This window comes from Trachemys scripta, chromosome 1 (genome assembly GCF_013100865.1).
Source record: "Trachemys scripta elegans isolate TJP31775 chromosome 1, CAS_Tse_1.0, whole genome shotgun sequence".
Taxonomy (NCBI): domain Eukaryota; kingdom Metazoa; phylum Chordata; order Testudines; family Emydidae; genus Trachemys; species Trachemys scripta.
In genome coordinates, this window is record NC_048298.1 from 129,838,242 (window position 1) to 129,851,664 (window position 13,423).

Here is a 13,423-nt window from a genome sequence, read left to right on the forward strand (position 1 = left end):
GAAAGAGCCCAACCCATGCCACAATTCACACCCCTAGGAAACTTCTCATCACCCCTCAGGCAGAGGCTAAAAAAGGAGCAGGGTAGGTTCATTGTTCTGGGGATCATAGAGCCAGTAGGGGCCACTGGAATGGGTACATTCGTTGGTAATGGTAGAGAAAAAGATGGACCCCTTCGCTTATGTATAGACCCAAAATAATTTTAAAATATATGTGAAAAGGGAACAGTTTCCACTACTTGCAAAGGGAGACATTTTTGGAGAGATGGCTGTTGTCAAATATTCTTCTATGCTTGACGTGTCAGCAGAATTCTATCAGGTTCCCTTAGAAAAACAGAGCACGTGATGAGTGCAGTCAACACTCACTTTGGCAGACACTATATCTGTAGAATGCTATTTGGTTTGTATTTGATACCTGGAAAATACAAATTTTTGATGGTCTACATAATACTAAGGTTTGCATACATGACATTTTGATCTGGTGGAGGGAAAGTTGGTGTAAGATCCATAAAGAGATTTAAACATTTAACTGCCACTTTAAATCCAAAATTTAGATCCTCCAAACCCCTGCTCAGATGTCACCTAAGCCTATAGGTTCCTAAATTCCCAAGGCTCCTAAGTTTCTGCAAGTGAAATCCCCAAGATGCCTACATTTCTGACAATGGACACTTGCAAAGCCACTCAAGTCCCGATGCCACTGAGCTGCTCAGCACCTAAATCCCAATGGGATCCTCAAAATGGGCATTCCTACATCTATCCTGCCTGCAAAGCCCAATCCAACAGGAGTTCTCAGAAGTTACCTACTACACAAACCTGAGAAGGATGTCCCCTTATATCCTATATCCTAATGGTTAGAGCACTCATTGGACTTAATTCAGGTCTCCCACCTCCCAGGAGAGTGCCCTAATGACTGGGCTATAGGGTATTCTGGGATAGACCTGTCTCAATCTCGCCTGTTGAAGGTGTGTATAAAATACTTAAATATTAATTGGGTCAGGAAGAGAGTAACAATGACTCTATAGCCTAGTGGCTCGGTCACCCACCTGTGAGACCCAGATTCCAATGACTAAGAATTTCATACAAAAAGAAACAGCTTCAACAGGACTGACAGAGAGAGAGAGAGACCTACCTCAGAAAACAAACAAGGAAGGGATACAATGATTCCTTGGAACAGTGAACAACATAGGGAAATTTGTCCTTAATCTATCTGATCAAGCCAGCACACTGAGAACATTGTTGTGCATAGATGTCCAATGGACACAGGATGCAAATCTTAATAAAGAGTTTGAGAAACTGAAAGCATTAATTAAAGAGGCCCCAGTCCTGAGGTAATAGAACATAAGCACAAAACTAAGTTGTCCGCAGACACCTCCAAGGAGAGTAAGAGTGCAGTCTTCCTACAGCAGTATGGTCAAAATTGGAGACCAGTGGCTTGGGTGTCATGAGCACTTACAAAAACTGAGTATCAGTACACCCAAATAGAGAAAGAGGCTTTGACTTTAATCCATGAGTGTGAAACGTTTCATGTCTTTATTTATGGGACACGGGTGTTAGCTGAAACTGACCATATACCACTTATTGCCATTACCAAAAGGGGCCTGGCAAACAACTCCCTGAGAATACAGAGATTGCTTTTTTCAGCTATAAATGTCTGATTTGTAAATTCAGTACAAAAGTGGGAGAGATTTGGTCTCTGCAGACACACACACTCTAGAGCATTTGACAGAAAAATGCAGTGGAGCAAATCCAGAGCAAGACATTGTATAGGTCAGTCTGATTTTAAAAAAAAACAACCCCGGCCAATCTCACATGAAATGTGGATTGTGATTGCCAGAGCTACTGCTCAGTATGAGACCCTACAGAAAATAGTTAAGGCTATTGGAACAGAATGGCTGGGACAACATGTTCCCAGTCCCTTTCACTGATTCAGGGGAAGTTTTCAGTCCTAGACAGGATTACGAAGCTGTTACAGAAAAATAAGTTTAAAAGGATACATGATGGTATGTTAAGGATTGAAAAAATCTAAGAGAAGGGTGAGACACAATTTATACTGGCCTCAAATGAACAGCAATATTCAGGAATCTGTGTAGGCTTGTTGCATACGCCAAAAATACAGGCCAAGTCAAGCAAAAGAGCCATGTTGGTAGCACAAGAAAAACTAGCCCCCTGGAGCACAGTAAGCATAGATTTGTTTATGTTGACTGGAAAAAACTATGTATTTGTCCTAGATTATTTCTCTCACTTCCCAGAGAGATATTCCACTTACTGGAAGATATTACAGCTAAACAGGTGTTTGTCAGGCATTACTATATTAGATATACCATGTCTAGCAAAAATAGATTTGACAATGAGCTGCAGTTCAGTGAGCATGAGTTTAGGTAATTTCCAGTGCAGTTTGGGTTTAGACATGTAAGGACAAGTCCTCATTATCCCCAATCCAATGGGTTGGTGGAAAATGATGTTAAAATAATAAAACAGCTACTGAAAAAGGCTGCAGAGTCAGACTCAGTACTTTGCACTGTTAAAACATGGTTTGTCACCTGCAAGGAGCACCCAAAAGCAAATGAAGATATCATGGCAATCAGGGGAGGTCCCGGATGACTGGGAAAAGGCTAATGTAGTGTCCATCTTTAAAAAAGGGAAGAAGGAGGATCCGGGGAACTACAGGCCAGTCAGCCTCACCTCAGTGCCTGGAGAAATCATGGAGCAGGTCCTCAAGGAATCAATTCTGAAGCACTTAGAGGAGAGGAAAGTGATCAGGAACAGTCAGAATGGATTCACCAAGGGCAAGTCATGCCTGACTAACCTAATTGCCTTCTATGAGGAGATAACTGGCTCTGTGGATGAGGGGAAAGCAGTGGATGTGTTATTACTTGACGTTAGCAAAGCTTTTGATACGGTCTCCCACAGTATTCTTGCCACCAAGTTAAAGAAGTATGGGCTGGATGAATGGACTATAAGGTGGATAGAAAGCTGGCTAGATTGTCGGGCTCAACGGGTAGTGATCGAGGGCTCCATGTCTAGTTGGCAGCCAGTTTCAAGTGGAGTGCCCCAGGGGTCGGTCCTGGGGCTGGTTTTGTTCAATATCTTCATTAATGGTCTGGAAGATGGTGTGGACTACACTCTCAGCAAGTTTGCAAATGACACTAAACTGGGAGGAGTGGTAGATATGCTGGAGGGTAGGGATAGGATACAGAGGGACCTAGACAAATTAGAGGATTGGGCCAAAAGAAACCTGATGAGGTTCAACAAGGATAAGTGCAGAGTCCTGCACTTAGGATGGAAGAATCCCATGCACTGTTACAGACTAGGGACCGAATGGCTAGGAGGCAGTTCTGCAGAAAAGGACCTAGGGGTTGCAGTGGACGAGAAGCTGGATATGAGTCAACAGTGTGCCCTTGTTGCCAAAAAGGCTAATGGCATTTTGGGCTGTATAAGTAGGGGCATTGCCAGGAGATCGAGGGACGTGAGCATTCCCCTCTATTCAACATTGGTGAGGCCTCATCTGGATTACTGTGTCCAGTTTTAGGCCCCACACTACAAGAAGGATGTGGAAAAATTGGAAAGAGTCCAGCGGAGGGCAACAAAAATGATTAGGGGGCTGAAGCACATGACTCATGAGGAGAGGCTGAGGGAACTGGGATTGTTTAGTCTGCAGAAGAGAAGAATGAGGGGGGATTTGATAGCTGCTTTCAACTACTTGAAAGGGGGTTCCAAAGAGGATGGATCTAGATTGTTCTCAATGGTACCTGTTGATAGAACAAGGAATGATGGTCTCAAGTTGCAGTTGGGGAGGTTTAGGTTGGATATTAGGAAAATCTTTTTCACTAGGAGGGTGGTGAAGCACTGGAATGGGTTACCTAGGGAGGTGGTGGAATCTCCTTCCTTAGAGGTTTTTAAGGTCAGGCTTGACAAAGCCCTGGCTGGGATGATTTAGTTGGGAATTGCCCCTGCTTTGAGCAGGGGGTTGGACTAGATGACCTCCTGAGGTCCCTTCCAACCTGATATTCTATGATTCTATGCCTTAACTGTGTCACTTACCATTTGAGCTGTAATCATCTACCAGGACAATTTCTTTCAGCAAATGAGAAGGCGTTCGGTTAATTATACTGGTAATTGCACGTAAGATGATCGACATTGCCTCATTGAAGAATATGAGAACGACACTAAGTGTCGGGAGGTCGTGGGGATATTTTTTCACTTTACAGCTGCAAGAGAGTGAGAAGAATATTAGCAGGATTCCTGAAAAGACCCAATAGAGAAGCAGCCAAGTGAAGGGAGCATCTTCATATTCAGGGCAAAGCAGGAAATAGTTTGTTCTGAACACTGGCTACGCATGAAAAAGAGCATTGAGGGCCTGATTCTGTGTAAAGGAGCTTTCACATAACTGAGAACCAGGCCCTTGCCTTTGCAAAGATCTTGCCCCTCCACAGAAAGGCAAGTATTCTTTGCCAGAGGAAAATGTGAGTGTTTAAACACAGCCATGTGAATTTCAGTGAAATCTAAAAGGCTGATCTTATCTCTGTTGGAGTAGATTCAGAGTAATTCCATTTTACTTTAATTCTACATTTCTTCTTAAGTGATTGCACAAATCCCACTTAGGTATGCATGCACCAGGTGGACTTGAGCGACAAGTTGGGATGAAGCATGGGCCCTGCACTTCCTCCTGCCTCCAACAAAGGGTATAAAGGGCAGAGTCATCTTGATCCTCCCACATTGCCTTCTCACCACTATTTTTCAGCTTTAAGGTTTCCTTAATATTAGATTTTAGCATGGAAGTTTATGTAGCTCAATAGCCTCTTCTTATTTGTCTCCTTTCCACCAACAATTGTCTTAGGCAAAACATTTTCAAAGCTGGGTCCCTACAATTAGGCACCTACATCCATATTTAGCCACTTAGGTAAAAGAGGTCTGATTTAGTCAGAGGTGCCAAGCCAGCAGGGCCTGCGGGTGCTCAGCCCTGATGAACTCAGGCCACTCGCTGTCTACCTATGCATTTAGGCCCCTAAGCTTGAAAATGTTAGCCTTAGGCTGGGGTTTTTCAAAGGAGCCTAAAGAAATCAGGCACATAAATCCCATTGATGAACGAACAGAATGCTGGGAATAATTAAGAAAGGGATAGATAATAGGACAGAAAATATCATGTTGACTCTATATAAATCCATGGTATGCCCACAGCTTGAATAGTGTGTGCAGATGTGGTCGCCCCATCTAAAAAAAGATATGTTGGAATTGGAAAAAGTTATTAGGGGTATGGAAAGGCCTCCGTATGAGGAGAGATTAATAAGACTGGGACTTTTCAGCTTGGAAAAGAGACAGCTAAGGGGAGATATGATTGAGGTCTATAAAATCATGACTGGTGTAGAGAAAGTAGATAAGGCAGTGTTGTTTACTACTTCTCATAACACAAGATCTAGGGGGGGTCACGAAATGAAATTAATAGGCTGCAGGTTTAAAACAAATAAAAGGAAGTATTTCTTCACACAATGCACAGTCAACCTGTGGAACTCCTTGCCAGAGGATGTTGTGAAGGCCAAGATCATAACAGGGTTCAAAAAAGAACTAGATAAATTCATGGTGGATAGGTCCATCAATGGCTATTAGCCAGGATGGGCAGGAATGGTGTCCCTAGCCTCTGTTTGCCAGAAGCTGGGAATGAGTGACAGAGGATGGATCACTTGATGATTACCTGTTCTGTTCATTCCCTCTGGGGCACCTGGCACTGGCCACTGTCAGAAGACAGGATACTGAGCTAGATGGACCTTTGGTCTGACCCAGTAGGGCCATTCTTATGTTCTTATTCTCTGGGATTCGGGCAGCTAACTCCCACAGACATCTTTGAAAATCCCAGCCCTAGTTTTTCCTCTTTGTATATGGAAATTTGCAAATGCAAGATACCTCTTTAGGCCTTTGGCCATTTTTGTTGCCTTTTTCTGGTGCTTTCTGTGTTTGTTGCATTTTTTAAACCTTGATACAGTATTCAAAGTTAGGACTGACCCATGGTTTATATAATGGCATGAAAATACGTAACTCATTATTCCCTGGCCCTTTCTTAGAAAGCTAGTGGCTTATACATTTTTTCGGTTGTTGCTGCACATTAAAAGGTAAGTCTATGCTGCATGCTTCTTTCGGCAGCATGGGGAAGGCTCTCTGCAGTGGGGAAGGGCTCCAGCATCAGGGAGCTGCGGGAGCCTTTCCTCACTGCTGCAGTTATTCCCAGGGAACACTGGCAATGGAGAGGAAGTGGGAAAAGGTCCCACCACCTTCTGCCTGCCAGAGCCTTTCCCCACCTCATGGAAAGATTACAGCAGCAGGGAAAGGCTCTGGCAGGCTCAATCTTTCCCCGCTGCCTCCTCTGCCTTTCACTGAGACATGTAGTACACACCGCAGCATGGACACAGCCTGCTTTTCACTGCAGTGCGTAGCTTAGGGTTGCCAAGTGTCCTGTTTTCTACTGGAACGCCCGGTCGAGAAGGGACCCTGACAACTCCAGTCAGCACTGCTGACCGGGCCGTAAAAAGTCTGGTTGGTGGGACTGGCAGGCTCCCTACCTGGCTCCTTGCAGCTCCCCGGAAGCAGTGACATGTCCCTCAGCTTCTAGGCAGAGGGACGGCCGGGAGGGTTCTGCACGCCACCCCCACCCTGAGCACCAGCTTTGCGGCTCCCATTGGCCTGGAACTGCAACCTGCGGGCGGAGGCGGTGAGCACGCAAAGCCACTTGGCCGCGCCTCCACCTAGGATTCAGAGGGACATGTCACTGCTTCCAGGGAGCCCTCCGAGGTAAGCGCCACCCGGAGCCCACACCCCACACCCCCTCCTGTATCCCAACCCCGTCCCAGGCCTGAGCCCCTTCCTGCACCCTAAACTCCTCGTCCCTGGTCCCACACCAGAACCTGCATCCCCAGCCGGAGTCCTCACCCCCTCCAACACCCCAGCCCTCTGCCCCAGGCCAGAGCCCCCTCCTGCAACCAAACTCCCTCCCAAAACCTGCAACCTGCACCCCCTCCTGCACCCCAACTCCCTGCCCCTTCCCAGAGCCCCCTCCTACGTGAATAACGTAGCTGAAGTTTGAAGTACCTTAGTTCGAACTTACCTCGGTCCAGACGCGGCAGGCAGGCTCCCCCGTCGACTTCGCGGTACTCCTCTCGCCGAGCTGGAGTACCGCAGTCGACGGCGAGCACTTCTGGGTTCGACTTATCTCGTCCAGACAAGACGCGATAAGTTGAACCCAGAAGTTCGATTTGCTTGCCGCCGAACTACCGGGTAGTGTAGACCTACCCTTAAATTATCCAGCATCTACTATATATGGCCCATCGTCTGTTCTTAGATATGCCAGTGTAAATTCAGATTAACTCTATTGGGCTCAAAATAGTTACTCCAGATTTGCACTGATGTAACTGAAACAAGAATCTGGCCCTATCAATTTATACAATGCTCCTCAGGGACTGGGATGTCCACTGTAGGTGTTAAGCGTATATACTGTGACTTTAAGAGCAGAGCATGTGTTAGAGAAAAGAGGATTGGGCTAGGAAGATGGGTTGGAAGCATTCCAGAGTCAGCTTCACTAGATACACAGCTAGGCGCACACTGCTCTCCTTTGGCTTATGTAATCCAATTTTCGTTCTACTAAAGCCTTACTTCTAAGAGACTAGACTGTGCCTCCTTCTTCTAAATCCACAAGCCAACACATTTAACTTTATAAGCAAACCTGGCAACTGACAATCTTCTCCCTCATAAAACAGAGCATTATCTGATTCCTCTATATCCTTGAAGCTGGCACCATGTAAGATGCTCACCTACAATACAACAGAACGCCTCGTTCCTTATACTGTTTACACATTCTTTGTTCCATTACTTTTTGGGGGAAAGATTTCAGTTGCTTGCTCTACCCACTACAGCTGGCACCATCTACTTCTCAGGATACAAATCTTTCCCAGCTGGCCAAAGCGGTGAAGTAATAGAATTACAATGAATGAGAAGGGTTGGGTGGGTAGCTGGAGGATTTCCTAACCAGATAAGAATGAATTTATCATTTTTCCTCAGGTCCACATGACCAGTTTGCAGAGAGATTAATCATTTCTTTTCTTTTTTGCTGCTGTTCAGTATTGTTTTGTTTTGGCCCATTATTGAGGTATGAACTGAGTGTCAACATTTTCATTCAGCTCTGAATATGAACTCTCCCAAAGTTCAAGAGAGTTGGTTCTGAGTCACCTTTAAAACAGCCCTTTTGCAGCTTCAGGAACCTCTAGGGAGCAAATCAGAGGAGAGTCAGAAGTTCTCAGATATTATGGTGAGGGGGGACACCTCCATAGATTGATACATCTTATTCTGATCCCAGTTACACTTGTGTAAATCAGGAGTAATGCTGCTGAAGTCAATGAACGTACACTTAATGCTGATCAAAAAACTGGAACATTTTTCACAAAACAGTTTGCAAATAATGGGTCCCTGGTTTTCATTTAAAAAAAAAATCAAAATTTGTTGACCAGCTCTAGTTACAGGTATAGACAAGTGATGTTTATGACTGGAGCATCACGTCTATGAGCTTGAACAGTGCACTAGGGAAAGAGAGAAAGCACTCAAGAGGCTTGTAGCACACTGCCAGTGATAAGTCCTGAATTACTGTTTTTTAGCCAGACTTTTGTCCTGACTCCTAACATGTATTGCCACATGATCAGTCTCTCCGTCTTCATAAATCTCAGCTCCCAGCTCAACCTGCCATTTATCATAACGCTTCCATAGGATACTGGGCTTACTGTCCCCTACCATTAATAATACCTAGGTAGTTACATAGACCTTTTTATCCAAGCACATTACACAGAGATGTATGTATCAATATTCCTTTTTTTTTTTCAGATGGAAAAAGTAAAGAACAGAACAGTTGAGTGAATTGCACAATGTCCCACAATGAATCACTGGCATGGAATTCACATCTCCTAACAGCCCCGCAGTGCCCTCTCCTTTTGACTACACTGTCTGCTGTGTATAAACACAATACAGCTTCCTTGTCCTTTCTAGCTTTCTTCTTCCTTGAGCAGGCCCTGTGTACAGGGGACAATTTCACTCTTGGTACTCAAGTGGAGCTTAAACATAGCATAGGCCTTTTGAATGTTGCTTTTATTTTTCCCCTATGCTAGCATGTATCATTGTTAACAAGATCCTATTTTATTTAAAACTTCCCCATTATATCTTTTACATATGTCTCCTATAAGCTCTGACCTCCTGACTTGCATTTTGTGTGTGCAGAGAATTACCCACTGCTCTTTGTAAAATACAGAAAGTGAATAGGAAAAAAAACAACACATCAAACTAAATGCAGCACAAATCCAGATCTGCTCATGGATCCCTTATAACCTTCCATTCCAAATCAGCTTGGGGCCTTGGATAGCACCTCTTTACATTCATACATCTGCCTATGAACGTGTACAGGGTTATACTGCACCTGGGATATCTGGTGTCTGGAATAGGCCGATCCAGGGGCAGACGGTCACTGAGATAAACATTATATCCATATTTAGTGAATAGATCCTGAGCTGTGGTTTGTTGCTCTTCTGTTAAATCTGCACCCCAGCGCTTGAACAGATGTGAATCTGGAAACAGCTTTCTGTGCACAACCTTCTTTTCCATCTTGTCTTCCTCCTTTGCTTTCTCAGCCTGGTGCATTTCACCCTTTGACTCCTCTGGCAGCTTTATGTCATCTTCTTTCTGTTTCATTCTTTCATTATGAGAGGGCTTTTTCATGGAATTTGCTGCTTAAAAATAAAGTGTGTTTAGGGTCTAATGACAAGAGAGAATAATGTGTAATAAAGATAATGGGCCAGATTCTCCTCACACTGGTTTAAATCAGGAATAAATCAATGCAGTTACAATTACCATGAAACTAGCATGAGAGGAGAATCAGTTTCTAGCTTCTTTATAAAAAGGAATCTGTAAAGGCAGGATTCCAAAAGTTAGTCCTAACAATATCAATATTGTTGGTCAAATTCTGCTCACTACAAAAAATAATTTCCCCTCTGTTGATACTCACCCCTTCTTGTCAACTGTTGGGAATGGGCCACATCGACCCTAATTGAATTGGCCTCATTAGCACTGACCCCCCACTTGGTAAGGCATCTCCCATCTTTTCATGTGCTGTATATTTATACCTGGCTACTGTATTTTTCACTCAATGCATCTGATGAGGTGGGTTTTAGCCCACGAAAGCTTATGCCCAAATAAATTTGTTAGTCTCTAAGGTGCCACAAGGACGCCTCGTTGTTTTGCTGATACAGACTCACACAGCTACCCCTAGGAAACCATTCTTCTCTCAGTTTCCCTGGTGTAAATAAAGAGAAACTCCATTGAAATCAATGGAGAGATGCAGAAAGAAAACCAGTGTACAAGTGATATTAGAAACAGGACTCAAGGAGTTCAGTAGAGTTTGTTCTGATACACCCGCGGGCAAACTACGACCCGCGGGCAAACTACGACCCGCAGGCTGGTCCTGCCTGGCCCCCAAGCTCCTGGCCCAGGAGGCTAGCCCCCAGCCCCTCCCCTGCTGTTCCCCCTCCCCCGCAGCCTCAGCTCGCCCTGCCGCCGGCGCAATGCTCTGGGCAGCGGGGCTGTGAGCTCCTGGGGCAGCGTAGCTGCAGATCCCGGCCTGACCCGGTGGTCTGTGCTGCGTGGTGGTGGCGGTGCGGCTGTAGCATCACCAGCCACCGGTGCTCCAGGCAGCATGGTAAGGGGGTAGGGAGCGGGGGGGGGGGTTTGGATAGAGGGCAGGGGAGTTTGGGGTGGTGGTCAGGGGACGGGGGTGTGGATGGTGGTCAGGGGGGAAACGGGGTTGAATGGGGGCAGAGGTCCTGGGGGGCAGTCAGGAAGGAGGGGGAGTTGGATGGGGCAGCAGGGGACAGGGAGAAGGGGTGGTTGGATGGGGCAGGGGTCCCGGGGGGGCCGACAGAAATGAGAGAAGGGGTTGGATGGGGCGGCGGAGGTCTGGGGGCAGTTAGGGGACAGGGAACGGGGGGGGGGTTGAATGGGGCAGGAGTCCCGGGGGGTGCAGATAGGAGGTGGGGGCCAGGCCACGACCCCCTCCCCTAACCGGCCCTCCATACAATTTACGAACCTGATGCAGCCCTCAGCCCAAAAGGTTTGCCCGCCCCTGTGATACACTGAAGTAACTAAGATCAGCATCTGGCCATATCTGAACCATGTTGCTTATGCAATATGGGCTATGAGAGTAGTTCTAAGCATAAAGCACAAACGACCTCTCCACCCTATCTCCATTACATGACTGCTTAATAATATCTCCCTTGCTTAGATAAACTTCTGGGGGAACTGACAAATTAGGCTATATCAAAAAGGCAGGGAATTCACAAGAACTGTCTATAGGTATATATCTCAGATATTTATATTTATTTTTGAACTTCGCTAAGCAGAAGTGCCATCAGTGTGTGCAGGGTTGTTGTTACACATTAACTTTTTAATATTAACATTTTAACTTTATTTCTCCTGATGATTATTTGATTGGATCGTAAATTCCTGTATTTATTTCAAAAGGAAAAATGTCCCTTAAAGACTTGTATGCCACAGAGCCCTTGTAAGAGAGATTTTGCCTTTTGATTTAGAATAACAAAAGCAGTGTCTTTTTCAAATACCGAACCGAACACAACTATTACTTTTCAGATATTAAAAGCAATTGGCATAGATATGTAAAGCAGCAAGTGCCCAGGTGAATTGCAGTCATACTCTGTCACTAAGGGTGGTGTGGTCATTGGGCTGGGATACTTATTACTAGAGTTAGAGAAGTGAACCCACATAGTCTGAGCCAATTCCAGGGCTTCCTAAGAGACATTTGAAAGGGCTGCTTTCATCTCTGGCTGATCACTGTGCTATATATCCTTGCTCTGTATCCCCTTTCCCTGGTACTCACAAGCCTATCTAATGGCAGAGTAAGTCTAGACCAGGGGTTCTCACAACAAATGTTTTGATGGCCTCAGAGTGCGGCTACCAACTCTTGCTGGTGGCCGCTCTGACAATTTTTCCTAAAATACATAATTAACTTTAGGGGGAAACAGATAAATATTGTCCAAATCATTGTAATTTATTTATGTACGGAAGGCAGTGGGACGTAGCACTCCCCATTCAGCACACATGGACTTTGCTCCTATTCTTGTGCTCGGAGCATGTCACAGAGTAGAAGCCCCTCTCCCTGCCGGGGAGCTGCCAAGCCCTGCAACAGCCCAGAGCCGCTGAGCTGTTGTAAAGAGTGAGTGTGGCCCCATGTGGGGGAAACGCCAACCCATCTCACTGTCCCTGCTGCCCATGGACGTTGAATGAAACCCGCCCTGGGGAAGGTGGGCTGGGATCTCACTGGCCGCCTGCAGAGTCCCAGACTCCCCGTGCCATGGCCAGGCAGGAGTGGGGGAGCTGCCCTGGGGAACACCCTGGTGACCAAACACGATAGCCACTGACAAGAGTCACCTCCAGCACTGCGCACACTGGCAAGTGTGACTCCAGAGGCGCTGCCCAGAGCCCCCAAGGAGGCTGTGCATTCCGCAGGGTGCCGATCCCTGCTGGCCGCATTTGAGGAACGCTACTCTAGACAACATGTTGATTCTAAAACCATGGCAGCTGGCAGTGCCTTGGCTGCGCTATCCCTCCCACCACTGCTACCAGTCTGGTGGAACAGAAAAGGCCTAGCAAGGATGGGGGAAAAAATCCTAATGACAGCACGGACTGAAGGCCTGATACTGCAGCACTTATCTGGGTGATTTCAGTGGGACAACTCACTTGAGTAAGGCTGAAGGACTACACCCATTTGTGGGTTTCTCCACAGCTCCAAAGTCTTTCGCAAGGAGGTTTATTTCCTTAACAGAGGTTATCAAACAAACCAGTCTTTGCTTATTTCTTAGACTCTAGCTTCAGGTCCAGGGGCCTCTGGCACCCCTGATCATAAGAACATAAGAACATAAGAAAGGCCGTACCGAGTCAGACCAAAGGTCCATCTAGCCCAGTATCCTGTCTACCGACAGTGGCCAATGCCAGGTGCCCCAGAGGGAGTGAACCTAACAGGCAATGATCAAGTGATCTCTCTCCTGCCATCCATCTCCACCCTCTGACAGACAGAGGCTAGGGACACCATTCCTTACCCATCCTGGCTAATAGCCATTAATGGACTTAACCACCATGAATTTATCCAGTTCTCTTTTAAACTCTGTTATAGTCCTAGCCTTCACAACCTCCTCAGGCAAGGAGTTCCACAAGTTGACTGTGCGCTGCATGAAGAAGAACTACCTTTTATTTGTTTTAAACCTGCTGCCTATTAATTTCATTTGATGACCCCTAGTTCTTGTATGATGGGAATAAGTAAATAACTTTTCCTTATCCACTTTCTCCACATCACTCATGATTTTATATACCTCTATCATATCCTCCCTTAGTCTCC

General features: G+C 45.8%; 1 protein-coding gene across 2 annotated transcripts in view; it reads right to left on the reverse strand.

Moving 5' to 3' along the window:
• The window catches only part of GALNT8 (polypeptide N-acetylgalactosaminyltransferase 8), a 114,048-nt gene that overhangs the window by 25,218 nt on the left and 75,407 nt on the right, over positions 1 to 13,423 (reverse strand). For both annotated transcript variants that reach the window (XM_034784975.1, XM_034784966.1), the window contains exons 2-3: positions 9,440 to 9,746; positions 4,039 to 4,205 (exon numbers count right to left, since the gene is read on the reverse strand). In XM_034784975.1, the coding sequence (XP_034640866.1) occupies positions 4,039 to 4,205; positions 9,440 to 9,738 (466 nt within the window). In that variant the 5' untranslated portion in view covers positions 9,739 to 9,746. The remainder of the gene's footprint in view (positions 1 to 4,038; positions 4,206 to 9,439; positions 9,747 to 13,423) is intronic.